Raw genomic sequence first — 18,892 nt, 5'->3', positions numbered from 1 at the left:
AACCCCCTTCCCCCCGCAATCTGCCGCATCCCAATTCCATGTTCGGAAAGGAAATTAAGTGTACTACAGAACCCCTAAAGGGAATAAATAGCCTACGAGATGGGAGGATAAAAATATATATATTTCAATACTTTCTCTCGCAATTATATCGTTAGGTAATTATACAGTATATAAATTGCAGGCATCAGGGAGCCGCCTGCTACTAATATGCAGGGCATTGAAACCGCTTTCGAATGCGCGTTCTCATTTTACTTTCACTTTCGAGATTTGCGATCACACGGACTCTATACTATGGAGCGGCAGTACCTACCACACATTGTACAAGATTAGATATTTGTCATTGGTGCTCAGTATCTGCAAATCATTCGCCATTGTCCTATCAGTCATCTCTCCTTACTCTGTATGTGGTAAGTGAACTTTCATGTACTGTAATGTAACAGTCTACTAATGTTTATTGGCTGACCATGTCCCTTTAGTGGCTCCGTAGAACGCGTTATTTGTTTTCCGTGCCTTTCTGCATACGTATTCACGCTTCGGGCACACCCCATAACCCCGCCCCCCGATGTCATCGTCCATCACGATGTTTCACTGTAGACATCGTCTGATGCCAATTTGGTAGACATCGCCCAACCCTACATGTAATTTCAAACCTCTATGATTTTCTTTCTTCTGTGGTACATGAAAGAAGATATTTTGTACATTTTTTCAACTGTTTTCTCCCATACAAAGAAAGGCAATGGGGTCCAAAATAACATTGGAATTTGGACCCCATTGACCTTCATTGTATAGCTGAAAAAAATAGATATTTTCAAAATATCTTTAATTGCAATAAACCACTAACTTTTCCTCATTTATTTTTTCAGGTCTCAACTCCCTGGTACAGGTTCCAGATCATGTAACTGACGATGGCAAAACTGTGTTAAAGTACAAGTGCCGAATGTGTGTCGTGGAGATGGACCTTTATAGCATGGTGGCCCATATCGTTGGACGCAAACACAGACAAAAATACTTGGTATGGTGGCTTTGTTCCTCATTATACGTTTACTCTTATATTGTTCAGAGTGAAATAAATTGATTACATTAGATCTGTCTTGGCAGGAGCTGAAAAGACCTGACTTGGTGACATGGCAAGACAACAACCAAAAACAACCGGGTCTTGTTGCCAGAGCTAAAGCTGCAGTAGTTGAAAAGCAGGAGGGATGGGGAAAGCCAGTGGTAATATAATCTTAGTGGATTTGTTGCTTGTAAAATGTATTATTTTGAAGAGTTTTGCATAGAACGCATAGAAATATGAATTAATATTCAGCTGTAACTTCATTTTAGGCACTCAGAAAACCACAAGAGAAATTCAGAAATGTTTTCCAAGGTGAATATTTGACCTTTGAATCAGCAGCTTATTTTTCATAGTACAGAACTTCATTTTGTGTGAAATTTACATATTTTTATGTACTCTTTGTACCTAGCAGGAATTGATTTAAGGGCCAGTGTTCACTATGGACAAGACTCTCTTAAGAAGTCACCTTTCCCTGAACAGGTTCAAAAACAGACATACTTGGATGAAGACCAACATGGAAGACCCTATTATACTGCCGATAAGTATGACCAGTACAATAGACCTAATCCAAGTAATGCAATCCGCCAACAATTCTATCCAGAAGAAAACCAACATCAAAAACCTTACGAAGATGCTGACATTCGAGGAGGTGATGATTATCCTGAAAGAGAAATGCATACTAGGCCCTATGCAGACCAGAGTGGACGGAGACTTCAGGAAGACTACGAAAGAGAAAGTCTTGGCGGAGGACAGTTCTCAGGAGGTCAAATAAACCGATTTAATGACAAAGACCTCCGAATCCGCCCTGGAGCATCAGAATATCAGAAAGAGCAAATGGAAGGTAGGCGGAATGCAGGTTATGAAGAGAGAAATCCTGCCATGAATCCCATGTCAATGCATGGAAGAAGCTTTAATGAGGAGAAAATAGGCACTGTCAGAGAAATGCAAAGTAGGACTTGGGATAAAGTTAATGAGGTGCAAGGTTACCCCCCTATGTTTCAACCCAAAAATCCGAGAGCATATTCACAAGAAGCGGCTCCAGCTAAAAAGAAAAGGAAGAGCAGATTCTCTGATGCAACCGCAGAGGAAATAGCACTCACACATATGAGGTGACTTGATCATTTCATAATGTCACATTCAGAAAATTTGTTGCTCAATGTTATGAAATTTGATGGGTGTATTTTTACTCAAATTTATATTAGTCTGTTGTCTTCAGGGGTTATTTATTTATTTACTAAATTCTCATTTCAGACATTCAAATAAATCCCCCGCCAAAGTGAAACCAAGAGGAGCACCGTTTAGAGCAAATCCTCTGGTAACCCTTGTTTACTCTCAAATCAATTGTATATAAAATGTTTTATTTTAAGATAACTTGCTTTAACTTGCCTTTTAAATATGGTGTATAGGTATTCCTATGATATACTTTGTCATGAACTGCATTTACATGCAGTTTAAGTTCGATTTTTAATCGGACTAAAGCAGTCATTTTGCTTTTTAAAATGTAATTTAAACGCTTTAGCCGGTTTTTGTGAAGTCAGACTAATGGTGCGATAACATTTACCGTTGTTCAATGAAATTTTGCAGACAAATTCCAGTCATTTTAGTAGGAATACAGTAAGGATTCACTAATTCTCACCTTAACATAAGCAGATAATATGGTTATAGCTGGTCTTCGTTTCTAGCATGGACTGTATTCACATTAATCAAACTACAACTGGCTTCATTGTTGTTCGCATTCAAGACACAGTGATGTGGCACATTGTGCCGTATATACTTGAACATACAGATGAAGACTGGCTTGACTATGTACTAACCCACAGTGTTTGTTGGAATACTCATTGTTTTTTTGTTTTTCTTTAGTCTTTAAATAAACAATTTGTGGATTCTGGAAGTACAGCCCATCTTAATCCAAAACATGAAAACGTTCTGGACATACTTGTGAGTGCAGAATATTTGACAAACATGAAAAAAGACTAGCTGATAAACTGGAGTTTTCATTTGAACATATTCTGTTTAAATTACAGAATGACATCAAGATTGAAAATATGGATGAAGCCAGATTTCTTAAAGAGAAGCTGTGCACAGTTTTGAAAGAGTTCCAAGACAACAAATCCAGAAGTGCTGTGGTAAGCAGTGTTATATGCCAAGAATGATTGTCATTTAATTCAGTCTAAATAATTGTTCTCTATTTATCTATTTATAAAGGGCCATACTTCACAACCTGTCAGTGATCACAGAGGAGTAAAGCAGACAGACCAGCGCAGAGATGCATATAAAGACCCAAGGGATGATCCAGATGGCATGCATTTAGAAAAGAGAGGTTTCCAAGAGGCCAGACGATATGAAGACTGTCCCAGAAGTTTCCAAGAATCCAGACAATTTGGAGATGACCCTAGAATGTTTCGAGAGGTCCGACAAATCGGGGATGACCCCAGAGGTCTTAGAGAGACCAGACGTTATGAAGATGATTACAAGGAGTCAAAACGATTTGACAGTTATCCCAGTGGTCTTCAAGAAGCAAGGCCGTACGCCAATGATCCCAGAGGATTTCAAAAGATGATGTTACAAGAGACCACACGAGATCTTCCAGAGCGGAGACGTTATGATGAAGATCCTAGACAAAAGGAACAACATTTTGAAGAATATTCAAGAGCAGAAGCTCCAAGAAGCACTCAAGAGACAAGATATTATGAAGGTGATTACAGAGGCTTTGGAAATTTGGATCCTGAAAGAAATTGGGAGCATCAGAAAGGACGTTCATTAGAGCGTTTTGAGAACAGAGGCCCGGCAGATCTTGAGAGAGGTTTTCAAGGTAATCATAAACCCTTTTTTTTTTTTTTTCAAATGGTTGTAGGTCAAACTTGTTTTCCTGAGGAGCTGATGATAAGGTTACTATATGTGATTACTACGGTGGCTGAGAAGTGCAAAGCAGATCACAATTCTGAAAACAAAATAACAAATGACAAACGCAAATGCAAGTCTAAAAAACAAAATAACAATTCAGAAAACACAACGACAAATTCGAAAACAAAATAACAAGTCAGAAAACACAACGACAAATCAGACAAACCGGAAGAGGTAGGTATAGTTTGAGACGCCGCCATTGGTTTGGGATTACTCACAGCTGACTGGACGAGACATCTGTCAATCAACGTATACAGGAAGAACCAGCCGAAGAACAGCAGAGTCATGGTAGAAAGTTCGGAGATGGTATTAAAGTAGCTCAGTTTAAATGTATTGTATGAATTGCCCTTACTATGGAATAAAAAATACGGGGTGTCTATTTACATTTAGTTAAAAGTGGCTGTAAATCATCAGCGCTAGTGGCGCAGATGGATAAGTGCGTGTCTTTGACTTTTTGATGCGATCGACCCGGGTTCCATCCCACCTTTTACCGAACTTTTTTTTTTCTCCCTTTTCAAATCTCGTATTAGCAATGGATTCTATTTACACTACGTGAAAATAGCAGTATTTTTAGCAATATGCTATTTACACTGTTAAAATAGCAGGATTTCTACTATCAAGCATACTACTTGTTACAAATAGTGGCAATTATCTGGACTTAAGTATTGTAGTACATTATAAAACAGTATGCAATAATAACGTATTGAGTGTAAATTATAATTTTAATTTTAATGATTAAATGGATGCCACCTTATTGGTACAATAAAGCCCTCCCTACACCTACCCTAACCCTACCCGATACTTTATTTTCAACTTTTTGATTATTTCCTTAATTTTTACTGAAAATAAATGCCTTTACGATGTGATACGAGATTTGAAAAGGGAGAAAGAAAAAGTTCGGCAAAAGGCGGGATCGATCGCGTCAAAAAGTCAACAACACGCACTTATCCATCTGCGCCACTGGAGCTGATGTGACTTGTTAATTTGTTTTCGGATTTGTCGTTGTGTTTTCTGACTTGTTAATTTGTTTTCGGATTTGTCGTTGTGTTTTCTGACTTGTTAATTTGTTTTCGGATTTGTCATTGTGTTTTCTGACTTGTTATTTTGTTTTCGAATTTGTCATTGTGTTTTCTGACTTGTTATAATGTTTTCTGAATTGTTGCTGTGCTTTCTGAATTATTTTGTTTTTTAGACTTGCATTTGCGTTTGTTATTTGTTATTTTGTTTTCAGAATTGTGATCTGCTTTGCACTTCTCGGCCACCGTAGATTACAGTGTTTCAAAGAATTTGTACCAGTTTTTTATATAAACTCCTGATTGATTCCACATAATTATCTTGTTTTCAGAGAGCTTTGGCAAGCCTCCTGTTCACTTCCAACCAACCTCTCTACAAGAAGAAGCGAGGATGTATGCTGGGAGAGCACAGCAGAGGTCTCATCAGAATGACCATGAGCCAGGCGATGAACCCTACGACCCGTTCCACCCATCATCCTCGCCACCTCCAGAAGCGACCAGCTCCACCAGTCTTGACAAGATTGCATCAACTCTTCTTGAGCTCGTGGCTCGTAGATGAAGTTAGGCTGATGAGTCAGTTCATAATATAAGATGGTTATAGCTTAACAATAGTCTACAGTGATTGATCACCTTTATGTAAATTCATACAAAAACTTTCAGTAAATGTAATACTGTTTTCATCCGCCCATACCGCTTATCCTCTGCAGGGTCACGGAGGGCTGGAGGTTATCCCAGCATCTCGGGCCACAGACAGGAAAATACTCTGAATGGATAGGAAGTCATCGCAGGGCACACACACACACACACATTCATAATGTTTTGAATTGCTACCTAAATTCTCACTGCTTTTCATTTTGTCACGATTTGTAGCCTGCTTGCTATTGTCTTTTCTGTTTGGTTTGTGTACTAAGAAATTGTAATGGGTTTTGTTCAAATGGTTTATAAGAAAGATGATTGAAAAAAATAAACAGTTCAACCCAAATTTGACCATCCTTTTTTTAGCAATAATTTAAAAAAATTGTATTTAATAAATTGACTGGTTTTGAACTATGGCGTATAAAATATAACAAGCATTTCATGTTTTGTTTTTTTATTATTTCAAACACCTAGTGCCAAACCCTTGTAAATAAAAGTATTGTGAATTTTTTTCCCAAAATCCCAATATTGTAATATTTTTGTGTGAAAAGCTGACCACAGAACTGGATTCAACTATAATAAAAACATTTTTTGATTTTTAACATAATTTTGTACTTGGGACAAGAGTATTTTTTTTATAAATATAACATTTGTCATGTATTATATGTTGTAAACACGTACCTTGCTATATACATATAATTACTGTTTTAGAATAATGAAATACTGAGGTCATTCTTATTTTGATTCCACAAACAGATTCACAAAATGCATACAATTAAAGCGTATGCATTCATGTGATGTGCAGACCAGCTCAAACTCTCGCTGAACTGAAGAACAATCACATTCAATGGCGAGTACGTCACAGTTAACGTATCACTTCTTCCGGTTTAAAAAAAAAAGTTGTCAAATCGCCGGCCATCTTGGTTCCTGTAACAGCCTGAAATAAATTAAATATTACGACGAACCGGAGTACGCTACGATTTCATCACGTAAAGTGAGTATAAAAATGATGTACTTTGCTGCGTTACTGTTCGGTTGCTATCTACAACTTGGTTTGGATGAAGCGGGGGTCGTTTTGAGCTCGTGGTCTAATAAAAGTTTTCATCCAATGGACGATTGTTTTGGAGGATGAACATAGGCGCCATTTTCCTCCTCGCTCTCTGAAGCGCTTATTGGTGGCTAGTGGAAGGGAATGGAGGCGGTCAGGAAACTGTTGGACATAGGTCGCCATTTTGGCTCTCTAGTGTAAATGACTTCTATTGGCTCACTGGTTCGTTCTGAGCCTAAATGGTGGCAGTTTCATAACTACCAGAACCCTTAGAAACCTTGATTGGTGGAATCTAGTCCGAGGTTTGATTGGTCTGAAGGACAGATCCAAACGTAGTCTTTATTGGTTAGACTGTCTTTACACCGCTTTACAAATATTGTAGGAAAACTCGGTCAAAGCCTTCCAAAACCATCATTATTTCACTTCTCCTAGTTTGACGGGAATCAGTCAATGCGGCCTGCTAACGTAGCGAGCACTGTCTAACGTTACCTTTATGCCGCTCATTTTATAGTCCTTATCTGTCCGTACAATCTTACTGGCTGTAGATGTTTTGAGATGTAAATCAGTCTCTATGGGTTTCATCTAGAACAATGTTACACACACATACACTGAATGTTTGCATGGTTTCGGTTAGCATGTCTCCCGGTAGCCTGCAAATGCGTGTCAACTTCGTTAATGAAAAAAGCATTTGTAATTTGTATCAGTATCAGTGTTTATTACGATTCACCAGAGGTATAAGACATGTACATCTGTGTGCTTAATTTATTCGTCTTGGAATTTATTCCGTGTATTTTCATTTTGCAAAATGTGCGGATGGTGTCATTGTATACATTGCATAAACAAATACGCTTCTACTTGTCACCTATGAATGAAAAAAAAAATACTAACGTCATAATTACTAGATTTAGCAAAAAGCTGTCATTTAAGACGTAATTGACATGATTTTAATGTACTAGGTTAAATGGAGGTCAATTCATAGCACATGAACTCACTATTTACACATGATTCATCAGTGAGCGTTTCAAGGCAACACTTAAAAGCAATATCATTGCCTATTGACCTTGATTTTACAAGAAACATAATGGCATTCATAGCAAATGTTGCCATAATCTTTCAGTACTGTTGCTGTAAATCATTTACCTGCTTTTCACATGTATTTTAACAACAACAAAGTATAGGAAGCATTGTGATGCAGTTGTTGCTCTGGTTTTCATCTATACTGTTTAAAGCTAACCCCTTATTTTTGATGTGCATCTCTCACATAAGTAAAAAAAAACAAAAAAAGTCAAGTGTCTCCTCACTGAAGGTCTCCGCAAAGTGTTAGCAGACTTGGTTCTTTATGAAAAATAATATGAAATCTTAAATCTGCTGTGCATCAATTGGATTTGGGCGGAAGGTGCGTAGGCCGTCTTGCATGTGGTGACATGAAGTTTCGGGAAATAAAGAGACTAATAAAGAATCAAGTGATGATGTTAAGCAAGTTAAGGTGTGATTTTTGTGGGCAAAAAAAGTCTATTGACAATAGTATGTAGATAGATTCAGCTTAAGCAGAAGTGACTTAACTCAAAATTTCAGATTGCATAGATTAGAAATAACTGGATTTCTGGTGAAAATTTGGAGTGAATTAGCTGAACAGTGGCAAATGTGACTGCCCCATTTGTATTCTTCTTCTGCTAATAACCATAATTAAATGAAAAGTTAACAAATAAGCGTAATAACAGTTGCATAACTTGTATAATTTTTGGTCACATGAGATGCTGTATGGTTACACGTATTCGAGGTTAAACCATTTGACATGACCCTTCAGGTCAACTTTACATTCATTTAGGACACAGTTAACATTGAGGTTAGGTTTCATGTGCTGCACTGCATGCATGTTCTTTCACTCAAATGAGATTGGAAGTCTAACCTGAGTGACTTTCCACTTTAAATCATGTGGCTACGGCACCCGGCATGCTCTTATAAAAAATATGAAATCTTAAATCTGCTGGGCATTGACTAGTTTTGGGCGGAAGGTGCGTAGGCCGTTTTGCATGTAGTGACATGAAGTTTCTGGAAATAAAGAGACTAATAAAGAATCAAGTGATGATGTTAAGCAAGTTAAGGTGTGATTTTTGTGGGCAAAAAAAGTCTATTGACAATAGTATGTAGATAGATTCAGCTTAAGCAGAAGTGACTTAACTCAAAATTTCAGATTGCATAGATTAGAAATAACTGGATTTCTGGTGAAAATTTGGAGTGAATTAGCTGAACAGTGGCAAATGTGACTGCCCCATTTGTATTCTTCTTCTGCTAATAACCATAATTAAATGAAAAGTTAACAAATAAGCGTAATAACAGTTGCATAACTTGTATAATTTTTGGTCACATGAGATGCTGTATGGTTACACGTATTCGAGGTTAAACCATTTGACATGACCCTTCAGGTCAACTTTACATTCATTTAGGACACAGTTAACATTGAGGTTAGGTTTCATGTGCTGCACTGCATGCATGTTCTTTCACTCAAATGAGATTGGAAGTCTAACCTGAGTGACTTTCCACTTTAAATCATGCGGCTACAGCATGCGGCACCCTCTATGAGACCACCCTGAGCCAATCACTGTTCATGGGCTCATTTGCATCACCGCACGCCTGGCCAATCCGCTCCTCCGAGGGGCGGGCTTTAGAGACATTTAGTTTGACTTTGTAAATAAGCAAGGGACAGTTGTTTGAGAAGTCAGTTGTTCAGTCCAGCTCCGTCCAGCCACAGTAGGGAAGATGATCTGCAGGGGACAGATTTTTAAAGGCTCGCAAACCGAGACGATCCTCCGCCCTCCCTGCGTCCTTTTTGCAACTTTCTGCTGCTTTTGTCTGGTTTGTTTTTTTCTCTCTCGTTCTTTTAATTCCCTGACCCCTATCCTGCAGCTCAAGGTAACTTAAAACAGGAAGTTGAGTGTCTGTAAAAGGGGGCGGAGTGGAGAGGGTAAGCAGGGAGGAGGGGGATGACACGGCCTACAGATGGCTGGCTAGGCCAATAGCGGCAGAGACCGACTCGGGCTCATTTGAAGAATCCAGCAAGGGGGCAGGTTCTTGGAGATAGGCGGGCCGAGAGTATCGTTTAGCAAGCTAGATTGATTACAGTCGAGTGTTAAAGGGAAAGCAGTCAGGAGATTTTTGCTCCGACTTGTTCTGCTGCTCTGCATTGCTCTCACACTTTTATTTCTTTTCATCCATCCCTTTTCTCCACCTCTCCTTCACTTTCTCGCCTGTTTTTCCGGTCACTCGTGCCGAGGCAGGGGTCAGCTGAAAGACAAATAGTAGGGTTGCCAGGCAGAGGCCAACTCCAGGCTCCAGGCGGCTTCAGGGGAGGAATGGGAGTGGGTTGTGTGTTTAGGAAAGGGGGGAGGGGGGTGGCTGAAGAAGATGGGCTAATGGAAGGGGGAGGGGTCGGAAAGGGGGGGGCGGTAGGTGATCGCGCTCCCCTCGGCTCGGGGCTTTGAAAGCAGCAGCAGATCGCCTGTCCCACAGCCTTTTGTCTCCTCCTGGGACCAAGCCTTTGGACTAGACAGTTAAGGAGACTTTCGAGATGTCCTCCTGTTCTCCAGTGCCCACAGCGCAGCATATGAAGGGCACGGGGTAAGTGTGACTTGCGACTGCAATCAGACAGTAAAGCTCTCTCTCTCTCGCTCTCTCTCGCTGCAGTAATGGGATGCTTCCTCTGTCCTCCGCTGCGCTTTTCTCCTCCTCCTTTCGTCCTCTACTTTTCCCCTTGCTTGAAATCTGAGTGAACATCTTTGTGTTTTCTGTCCTGTTCATTTTGAAGTCCTTAAGCAGACTACCAATGTTTGACATGATGATGTAAACATTAACTAGCTGGAAATTTCACTGGTTTTGCATACGGAATTTTAACTTTCCATCGTTGAACTGCATGGCGTACTCTTTGATCGCAGTTGACCTCTAAGTTCAGTTCATTCACTTTGACTTTGGACCTATTGAAGGTCCCATGCTGTTGTGTATCTCTGGTACATCTGTGTTGCTTACAGAGACCGATAGAAATGATGGCCCTGGCTGCATAGGACCGCTAGTTCCGGTTCACCTTTCAAGGCCCAGTTTCATGGCTTGTTTACACTCTTGTGACAGTGAAGCAGAGCAGAGGACAGTATGGATGTGGGCTTTACGTGACCATCATGGATTGGGGTTTATATGGGGACTTTTAGCCCCCTAGTTCATCATGTACAGACGGCTGTCCTCACACAATGCCTCGTTATGGAATCCGGTCGGATTAAAGTCTCTTTTTCGTTTGTGTACTAGAAAGTTTCCATTAGTGATGGTATTAAGGTCCTTTTGGGGAAAGGAGTTACTAAAAATAACTCTAGGTAGAGCCTTGACTGCTGCTTCTCAGCATGATGTGTTCAGTTAAGATTTTAATATCATTTTAGCTCCTTGCTGCACCAGTTTGCAATGATGTTCAAGGGTAAAATGTCACACCTGACTAATGTTTTTGCACATTCCCTCTCGTTCCCGGAGTTTTGCGCTTGAGGTTGTTTTGAAATGTCAGCGCAGAACCTTTAAAGTTTACAGTTGGGTTTCTGGTGCTTGCGTCGACACGTCGTCACACCTTGCCATTGCTAATGGGCCCATCAGTGGATGAAGGTCACAGGAATGTGAGAGCGGCTCCCGCATTCGATCCGTCAGTGGGGAGAGTGTGAGACCAAGAGGACAGTGCATCCCTCAGGGGCACAGACAAGAGGGGGCCATTCACCATCATTACACACAGTAGGGTCGCCAAGTTGCTGCAGTGAAAGTTGAAAAACCAGTCTCCATTTGCTTTCTTTCTGTGCTATAGTATATCCTTCACTCTCTCTCTCTCCCTCCCCCTAAACTGTGTATTATTTTCCCCCCCCTTTCTGCTTACTGCCGAATGACCTTGAGAGTTCAGGGACGGCTTCCTGGAGTTGATGTGAGGCCGAACCAAGGGCAACTTTAGAATGATTGATCCATGAGATTAGACACGGATCAGAGTGGCGGTATTGTCCAGCCCCTATGTTTTTTGCTCCCGACATTAGAGCAAAACAAGCACGGCTTTTTGTTGGTTAATTTGTAATTCATTGCCGGGTACATTTTTTTGTGTCCGAGTCGATGATTAGCCAGTAACCTCAGCAGGCTTTGTCAATATATATGTTTTTTTTTGTTTGCTTGTTTTGTTTTTTTACCAGCTGGCCTTTCTGTGTGAATGCTTGGGTAGTTAATAAGTCCTGAATGTAGCTTTAGAAATGTGACCTTTCTGTATGACAGAATGATCATAGAAAACAACTTGTCTGTGTTCTGTAATTTTATTGAGGCTGGTTTTGGTTCAGGGTCTTAGGTAATATGTAATAAAGAGTTGTATGTAATAAGAGCTTCATGTCTGAGAGGTAGCTTAGATCTCAAGTCAACACAACGGCTAGCATCCACAACCCTGGTATTGTCTTATCAGCACAGCTGATTTTAATCTCTCCTGCATGAGAAAGAGGTTGTTCTACAGTAAATGTATGTGAAATTATAATGTTGTGTTTGTGTCACAGCAGTTTCACCTCCTTGGAGGCCTCAGGCCACACTTTCTCCAACCATTAAATATCTGCTGCACAACCAGCTTAACTCATCTCTTGTCAAGGGGGTAATTTGCAATATCTCAAGTGTTTGAGAACCGCTTGTCCCCGATCACACTGAAATGTTCGAGCATTCCTTTGCTGCAGTCCTCCTGCACAGCGAAAGCCAGGCTGGCAGTGATGTTCTTGCTGATTCAGCCTCTGCTAGCGGCATTGACTTTCTGAGACACAGAGCACCAGCGGTCATTGCCGTCAAGGCAACAGAACAGTTCAGGAGAAATCCTACACCACCGTTGCGTTCTGACTTGATGAAGGACGATCGTGACTGAGAGTTGAAGCACGTGCACTGAGCCTCACTTACCTTTTTGTGTCCTGCCTACAAGTCTAAAGTTGGTTTGAATTACATTGTGATTATGTAGTTCCGTTATGGTTGCAGTTGGGTCAATGACATAACACTTTTTAAAGTCAAAATTGTCAGTTAGGGCTGGGTGGTATATCAAGTTTATATGATTTATTAATATATTTTTAATAAACGATGTGGTATGAGGCAATACCTTTTATATCGATATCCAGTGAGCTGCTGTGGGTAAAGTGCATAATCCAGTTTGTCCTAAACATGAGACATGTTTATATTAAAGGGCTTTAAAATAACTTGTAAGCAATGTTCCCTCAATTTTTTTTTTCTTTTTTCTTGCTGATCAAAACTTTTCTCTATTGGGTGCCATGGGCGGACATTTTGGCCACCTGAGCAAAAACTTATACCAGACCTGTACAGCGCACACACAAACTTTAATGTGCTATTTATATTTGATTTGACCCTTGATGTAACTAAATGATGCACATCTTAGGTTACCTGAGAATTTTTTTTTACAGTGCTGTTACCAAGAAATTCTATTAAAAATCTTTTTTTTTAAATCTCACGCAGAACAGTTCAATTCTTTATAATAATATCATATAATATAATATAATATAATATGAACAAAATGAAGCCGATATTGCTCATGAATTCCCTTTTTGAGTTTTTTTAATTTATTAGGTTTATAATGAAATATAATATAAAAACAAACTGAAGAATTTAAACTGATGGAATAGAATAGAATACAATAGAAAACAAACTGAAGCTTTTAAACTGAGATCTGTAAGCTAGTTTACTAGAATTAAATCAAATGGTTTTCCCAACTCATTTTTACATGTGTGCTGTGCGTGGCATATTATTTCTTCTGTGCGGTCTTAGAGAGAGAGAACAAACATTGCTGTAATCTATATTTAACAAGTATAGTTTAAAGCAGCTCTCCCCATCAGATGCTCTGACAGTCAGATGCATGTGCTGCTGACAGAGACGCTATTTGTGCTATTTAATGTGTTTTTTCCTCAGTGCATTACAAAGTCATGGAAATATTTCCATTTTTCTGTCAGGAGTGCATGAGGCTGCATGTGATTCTCCGCTAAACTTAACAGACTTCAGTGAAGGAGACTTCATGCGCGCCAAACAGACGGAGCGCAATACAATAGGAGCGCAATAATTCTGACTAAAATGTACATTTTGCTAAAATATTTGTAGTTGGACAATAATCGTGTCGTGTAGAATTTTAAACCTACAAGTGTATATTATGATAGCAGTAACTGTACAGTGACTATTGTAATGGGGTCTAAATATAATGCAATTAATAGGCAATGTGCTTTTTGTTTGTATGTAACAGTGAATTTAACTTATGCTTTAAAAGTTGTTTTTTTACAATGTATTGTTACAATGTTAAAATGAAATATGATTCTAACAGTTTTTTGCACATAATATAGGCTATAGTATAGCCTACATGATTAATTGCACTATATTTGTTTTCATTGCCTTTTAAGATAAACGTTGTTTCATTGGGCATGATGTAAAAAAAAATTTTTTTTAATATATTATATATAAATATATTAAATATATATATTTAATCCAAATAGAAAAACGTAGAAAAAAACAAGATATATAACGTATATCGCAATTCAGCCAAAAAATACAGAGGTATGATTTTTTTGGCCATATCGCCCAGCCCTAAGCAAATGATTATTATTTCTTGGGCAAAAAAAAAAAAACATATTTTAAAAGTTGCTTCTCTGTATCTAGCTTGTTAATATTTGAAAGTTGCCCCTTTTAATTATTATTTTGCTTTAACACAATACAAAACATAACCTCAAAAGAACAAGGATTCTACCCACAATGCTAAGCCAGAGGTCTCGATCTGGTTAAAGGAGTCAAAAATAGCTCCCACTCAAGCAGCTGGTCTAAGCGAGCTTTGATTTAACCTATTTATGTCTCCTTTAATGGCGTGTTATCTCATTTAATTTGCCTCACAATTTCCCATGTCCATGACAGTAATTTGCCGCTGTTATCGCCTGCTAATTATCCAGCTAGTTTTCTTAATTGTCTTACTTGAGACGTTAAATTATTATTTCTTATCAAGCCGGAGCTGGCACATCCACACTCACAGATGTACTGCAGAAGACCGTAGTGAGATAGACACCTGATGCTGTTGCTTCCCAGCAGCAGAGCGACTGCCAATGACCTCCTGTGTTTTTCTTATTATAAGCATGCATAATGAATTTGATTGACAGTTGACTGCTTCAATCAAGCCTGAAATGAGTCTAGAGCTTATTGACAGCAGAGTCACACATGGATCATTGATTTGTATTATGCTTGTCTAATGTCACTGATCATGATTATTTTGGAGGCAAATAAAGACCGTGACACTAAACATGATTTTTTTTTTTTATCAGTGTGATTGTAATCATCCTAATCCTTCGAAATACATAAGAGGAGTAAGAGATGAAAGCAGGTCACTGCTTTTCACCAGTAATCACGCACGTTTCACTGTGTTGCTCCTCCGTTTGACCCACATAGTGAGGCTTCTCGGCAGTCCAACTGCTCCCCCTCCATTAAGCCCTTGGCACTTTGTCTTGTTATTGGATTATGGCTGAACTGCACAAGTCCGAGTACTTTTTTACTGCCTCGCTCTGGCTCCTGTGGCACCCCACCCTGCTATTTCTGGCCCTGTGTTTTCTTCCAGAGAAAGAGAGAGGTGCTTTGTAGCGTCCGTGGCAGCGCAAGCTCAGGCAGGCTGCCTGCAGAATTCCTCACATGCCATAGTAACCTGCCAGCATTGCTCCTCTTGCTTTTTCAGTTTGCTTTAGTTTGTGTTTGGATTGTCTCCATTGCGTCAGTGCCGAGCCGTACTGTCAGTTCAGTTCCAAAGCTATTTGGGTATCCAGATGTGCACTCCAGGCTTCAGGTCACTGGCACGGAGGAGGACTTTGTTCTCCAGGTTTTTCACATATGGATTCCTGGCTTAGTTTACGCATGGCTGAGTTGACCAATCGCCCCATCGACAGTTGCGCCAGGCATTTTACTGTAGCGACGCACAGCTATCACACACAATTATTCAGACTTCTTCAACCCAAACTAAACAGTATATATTGTGGTTTATTATCTCAAAGCTCAAGAAGTTTACGTGAATTATGAGGCTTGTATGTGAACATTAACCCTGACTTGTCGTGTTTTCTCTCCCTCTTTATCTCCTAGCAGATCTGGAGATGTCGGCAGACTCATTTGGAGCAGGCGGCAGCGATGCCCAGCAGAGCCTACAGTCCTTTTGGCCCAGAGTGATGGAAGAAATCAGGAATCTTACCGTGGTACAGGTTTCTCCTAGCTTTTTTACCTAGCTTATCACTTGGATACAGTATAAACACTGCCTTTCTCAAAACAAACCCTAAAAAGTCTTTACTGGAAAATTGTAGTTAACTATGTAGTATCTCAACAAGAGTCTACCACTGTTCATTAAGAGTAATTATTCATGTTATTGTGAGTTCTCCTCTAACGCACTCTCGCACTGTTTCAGAAGGATTTCCGTGTGCAAGAGCTTCCTCTTGCTCGCATCAAGAAAATTATGAAACTGGATGAGGATGTGAAGGTAAGAGCAGCCGAGCTGAATCAACACAATCACTCTAAGCCGATGGCAGCACACTTCCTGTCTTTGATTCTTGAGAAAGCAGCAACCCAGCAATTGTCTGCTGAACATCAAGTGGCAAGTTGCGTCAATAACTAGTGTAGTTTGCTATGGCAAGCTTCACTATTACTATTGCTCCTACTTGAATTTTTTTTTTGTTTGTTTATTTTCAAATCTTTAGTCATAGTATTGAAGTTATGAATGTTCTATACTATTTGTGCTATAGACATGAATCAAATCATGTGGCTTGAGGATTAGTATGATGGGTCTTAAATGACCTAACTTGCCTGCCAAAATAAGACGGCCAAAAAAATCCCATCGATTCTGATGAATATCGCAGAACCTTTTCTAGGGACCCTATGGGATAGTGAAGCACCCAAATTCAGCAACTGAAAATGTTAAAATAACGAAACACCTTTATTTTCGGTTTCATCTGGGTCAGCAACTATGTTGTGCACACCATGTTGATAAGCTACAACAGGTAAATGTGTCAGTAAACTGGGCATACATCACTCTGCCCAAAAATGATTCTAGAATAGCAATATGTCAAATTTGTTCAGCTGAAATATTGATAGGTTGCCAAAGAACTTTGCTGTTAACTAGTCTTCATTTATGACATGTGGATATGACACTCTGAACTGCATACCAAGTTCAATTACCCTGTTACCCAAATTCAATTAACAAAACATTTATTTTTGGTTTCAGTTTTTGTCTAAATGAAATCATTAATTTTGGTTTCGGTGTTATGGGAAAAAAAATTACAGTAGTACCACACTACTATGAGATCCTTTTGCTTAGTCCACCTAGACTGACCCAAAAGTCTCCTAGAAATCATCAGAACATGCTAGCAACCATATATCGACATGCTTCAAACCCCTGTGAACAATGCCCTGGCAACCCAATGCCCTTTGCAATGCCCTGGCAACCTTCCATCTCACCCTAGCAAAGATATTTTTCAGCATATACAAATTAAATAATCCATATATGGTCAATTTAATTCATAAACTGCCATTAATGAAAGTATGGTTATAAAGTTTCCTAGTTGATTTTTAAGGCAAAAAATCAAAATTGAATGTTTTTGTGGTCTTCTCCATATGAAAAGTAAATATTTTCAGTGGCTTCAGCTGCAGTGCAGTCTGATTTGGACCACTACAAACAGTAATCTATTATTTTCTCAGCATTGTGAATAGAAAAACTATTATATCCAGTCATCTGGCCATTTTCTGTGAAACAGCCTGATATTTGGTAGTGTGTAAACATTGAATAGACTTTTTCCGAGAACTAAAAATAACTTCTCTTATGACAACGTCAGTTCCATGTATTGCCAATATTTACTCTATTTGCCAGATCCTTTAACAAAGCAACATGCACATAAACAAACCTTCAAGTATAAATAAGAACATGGCATCAGTACTGTCGAAAGAGCTAGAGGTCATTTCAAGAGTGCTTAGCTGCGTGGGAAGCAGGCATCAGGTCAGGGTGTTGTCCAGACTCTCAAAATTACCTGCAGCTTAGAGTGGAAAGAGAGAAAAGCCAAGGCAGTTAAGAGCTCAGGAGCAGTGGCATGGGCAAGACACCTGGGTCAGTTCTTGACGTAGCCTCTTAGGCCACTACGTATGTCCATCTGTCTGTTGGCAGGCCAAAACATGCCGGGCATAGTGAGTGTCTGGATAGGATTGTATGTCGTCCTTTCATTTCCCCTTTATTAACTTGCTTTGGTAATCCTCCATAGATGATCAGTGCCGAGGCACCAGTGCTGTTTGCCAAAGCAGCACAGATCTTTATCACAGAGCTCACTCTCAGAGCCTGGATTCACACTGAGGACAACAAGCGGCGCACACTACAGGTCAGTCATGTTCATTCTCAACTTCCCTTTGACCCCTCGCCCTAGCCAGCTGAGATAAACCAGTCTCCTCTGTGACAAAATTATCTTTTTTTGTTTTTGAAGAAGACTGGAAATGATAGAAGGAAGATGGTGGGTGGGGTCAGGAAATGACTTTGAACTGGTTTTAAATTGGGGTCACCTGCACCCTGTATTTCAGAGCACTACCTGCTAAGCCATGTGTCTGGTGATCGCCATATGTATAGTAGTTCTCAATTTAAGACAAACTTGGGTTTATTTCCTGATTCCAACCACCATCTTCCTGACTGTTTTCCTGACTGTCACATTTACCGTTGCTTGGCGAAATTTCATAGGCAAAATCCAGTCATTTCAATAGGAATAACTGCAAACTGGAGTTTTGTTTCAGAGCGAAAAAGATCTCCATGCAGTGTTCGCTCATGTTCAAGTTGGACTTGTGAACTTGCTGCGATCAACAACAGAAATCTGCTCAATTTGAAAATGACTTCTGTGTGAGCTGTGCTTCATACATCACTACACTATTGACAATGGAAAATTTTTCCCATGAAATTTCGCTAATATTTTGCTAATGTGACTGCACCTTTAGCCATTGTTCCTATTATCTTCTGTTCTCCATGTGAATAGGTCCAACCCCAAAACATTACGGCAAAGATAAAAAAAAACTAAAATGTTCCCTTCTAATACTACATGCACTGGAGTCATGACACAGCTTGTCTGTTTATGGGAAGAGCCCCCCACAGGCCCCCCAAGGCTTATCTCTGTTCCACTGTAGCGTAGAGTCTAAAAGTATCTACCATGACCCACTTACTTTTTTCCATTG

The 18,892-nt window shown here is 39.6% G+C and overlaps 2 protein-coding genes across 12 annotated transcripts in view; both read left to right on the top strand.

Annotated features, from left to right (window-relative positions):
* Positions 1-5,953, top strand: part of LOC107696596 (uncharacterized) — an 11,586-nt gene extending 5,633 nt beyond the window's left edge. For 2 of the 5 annotated variants that reach the window (XM_016497016.1, XM_016497020.1), the window contains 9 exons: positions 864-1,012; positions 1,099-1,215; positions 1,324-1,366; positions 1,464-2,163; positions 2,306-2,369; positions 2,915-2,992; positions 3,079-3,180; positions 3,260-3,866; positions 5,304-5,953. In XM_016497016.1, the coding sequence (XP_016352502.1) occupies positions 864-1,012; positions 1,099-1,215; positions 1,324-1,366; positions 1,464-2,163; positions 2,306-2,369; positions 2,915-2,992; positions 3,079-3,180; positions 3,260-3,866; positions 5,304-5,530 (2,087 nt within the window). In that variant the 3' untranslated portion in view covers positions 5,531-5,953. The remainder of the gene's footprint in view (positions 1-863; positions 1,013-1,098; positions 1,216-1,323; positions 1,367-1,463; positions 2,164-2,305; positions 2,370-2,914; positions 2,993-3,078; positions 3,181-3,259; positions 3,867-5,303) is intronic. The other 3 variants (XM_016497018.1, XM_016497017.1, XM_016497019.1) reach the window with 3 other exon arrangements.
* Positions 5,954-6,512: 559 nt separating this feature from the next.
* Positions 6,513-18,892, top strand: part of nfyc (nuclear transcription factor Y, gamma) — a 21,478-nt gene continuing 9,098 nt past the window's right edge. For 2 of the 7 annotated variants that reach the window (XM_016497015.1, XM_016497013.1), the window contains exons 1-4: positions 6,513-6,601; positions 15,788-15,897; positions 16,107-16,175; positions 17,944-18,057. In XM_016497015.1, coding sequence (XP_016352501.1) covers positions 15,799-15,897; positions 16,107-16,175; positions 17,944-18,057 — 282 coding nt within the window. In that variant the 5' untranslated portion in view covers positions 6,513-6,601; positions 15,788-15,798. Of the gene's footprint in view, positions 6,602-9,398; positions 10,274-15,787; positions 15,898-16,103; positions 16,176-17,943; positions 18,058-18,892 lie in introns of those variants that run through there. The other 5 variants (XM_016497014.1, XM_016497009.1, XM_016497010.1 and 2 more) reach the window with 4 other exon arrangements.

Source organism: Sinocyclocheilus anshuiensis, unplaced genomic scaffold, assembly GCF_001515605.1.
Source record: "Sinocyclocheilus anshuiensis isolate Anshui unplaced genomic scaffold, SAMN03320099.WGS_v1.1 scaffold590, whole genome shotgun sequence".
In the NCBI taxonomy this organism is placed as follows: domain Eukaryota; kingdom Metazoa; phylum Chordata; class Actinopteri; order Cypriniformes; family Cyprinidae; genus Sinocyclocheilus; species Sinocyclocheilus anshuiensis.
Note: the sequence above shows the minus strand (reverse complement) of the source record. Positions and strands in the feature narration are given on the sequence as shown.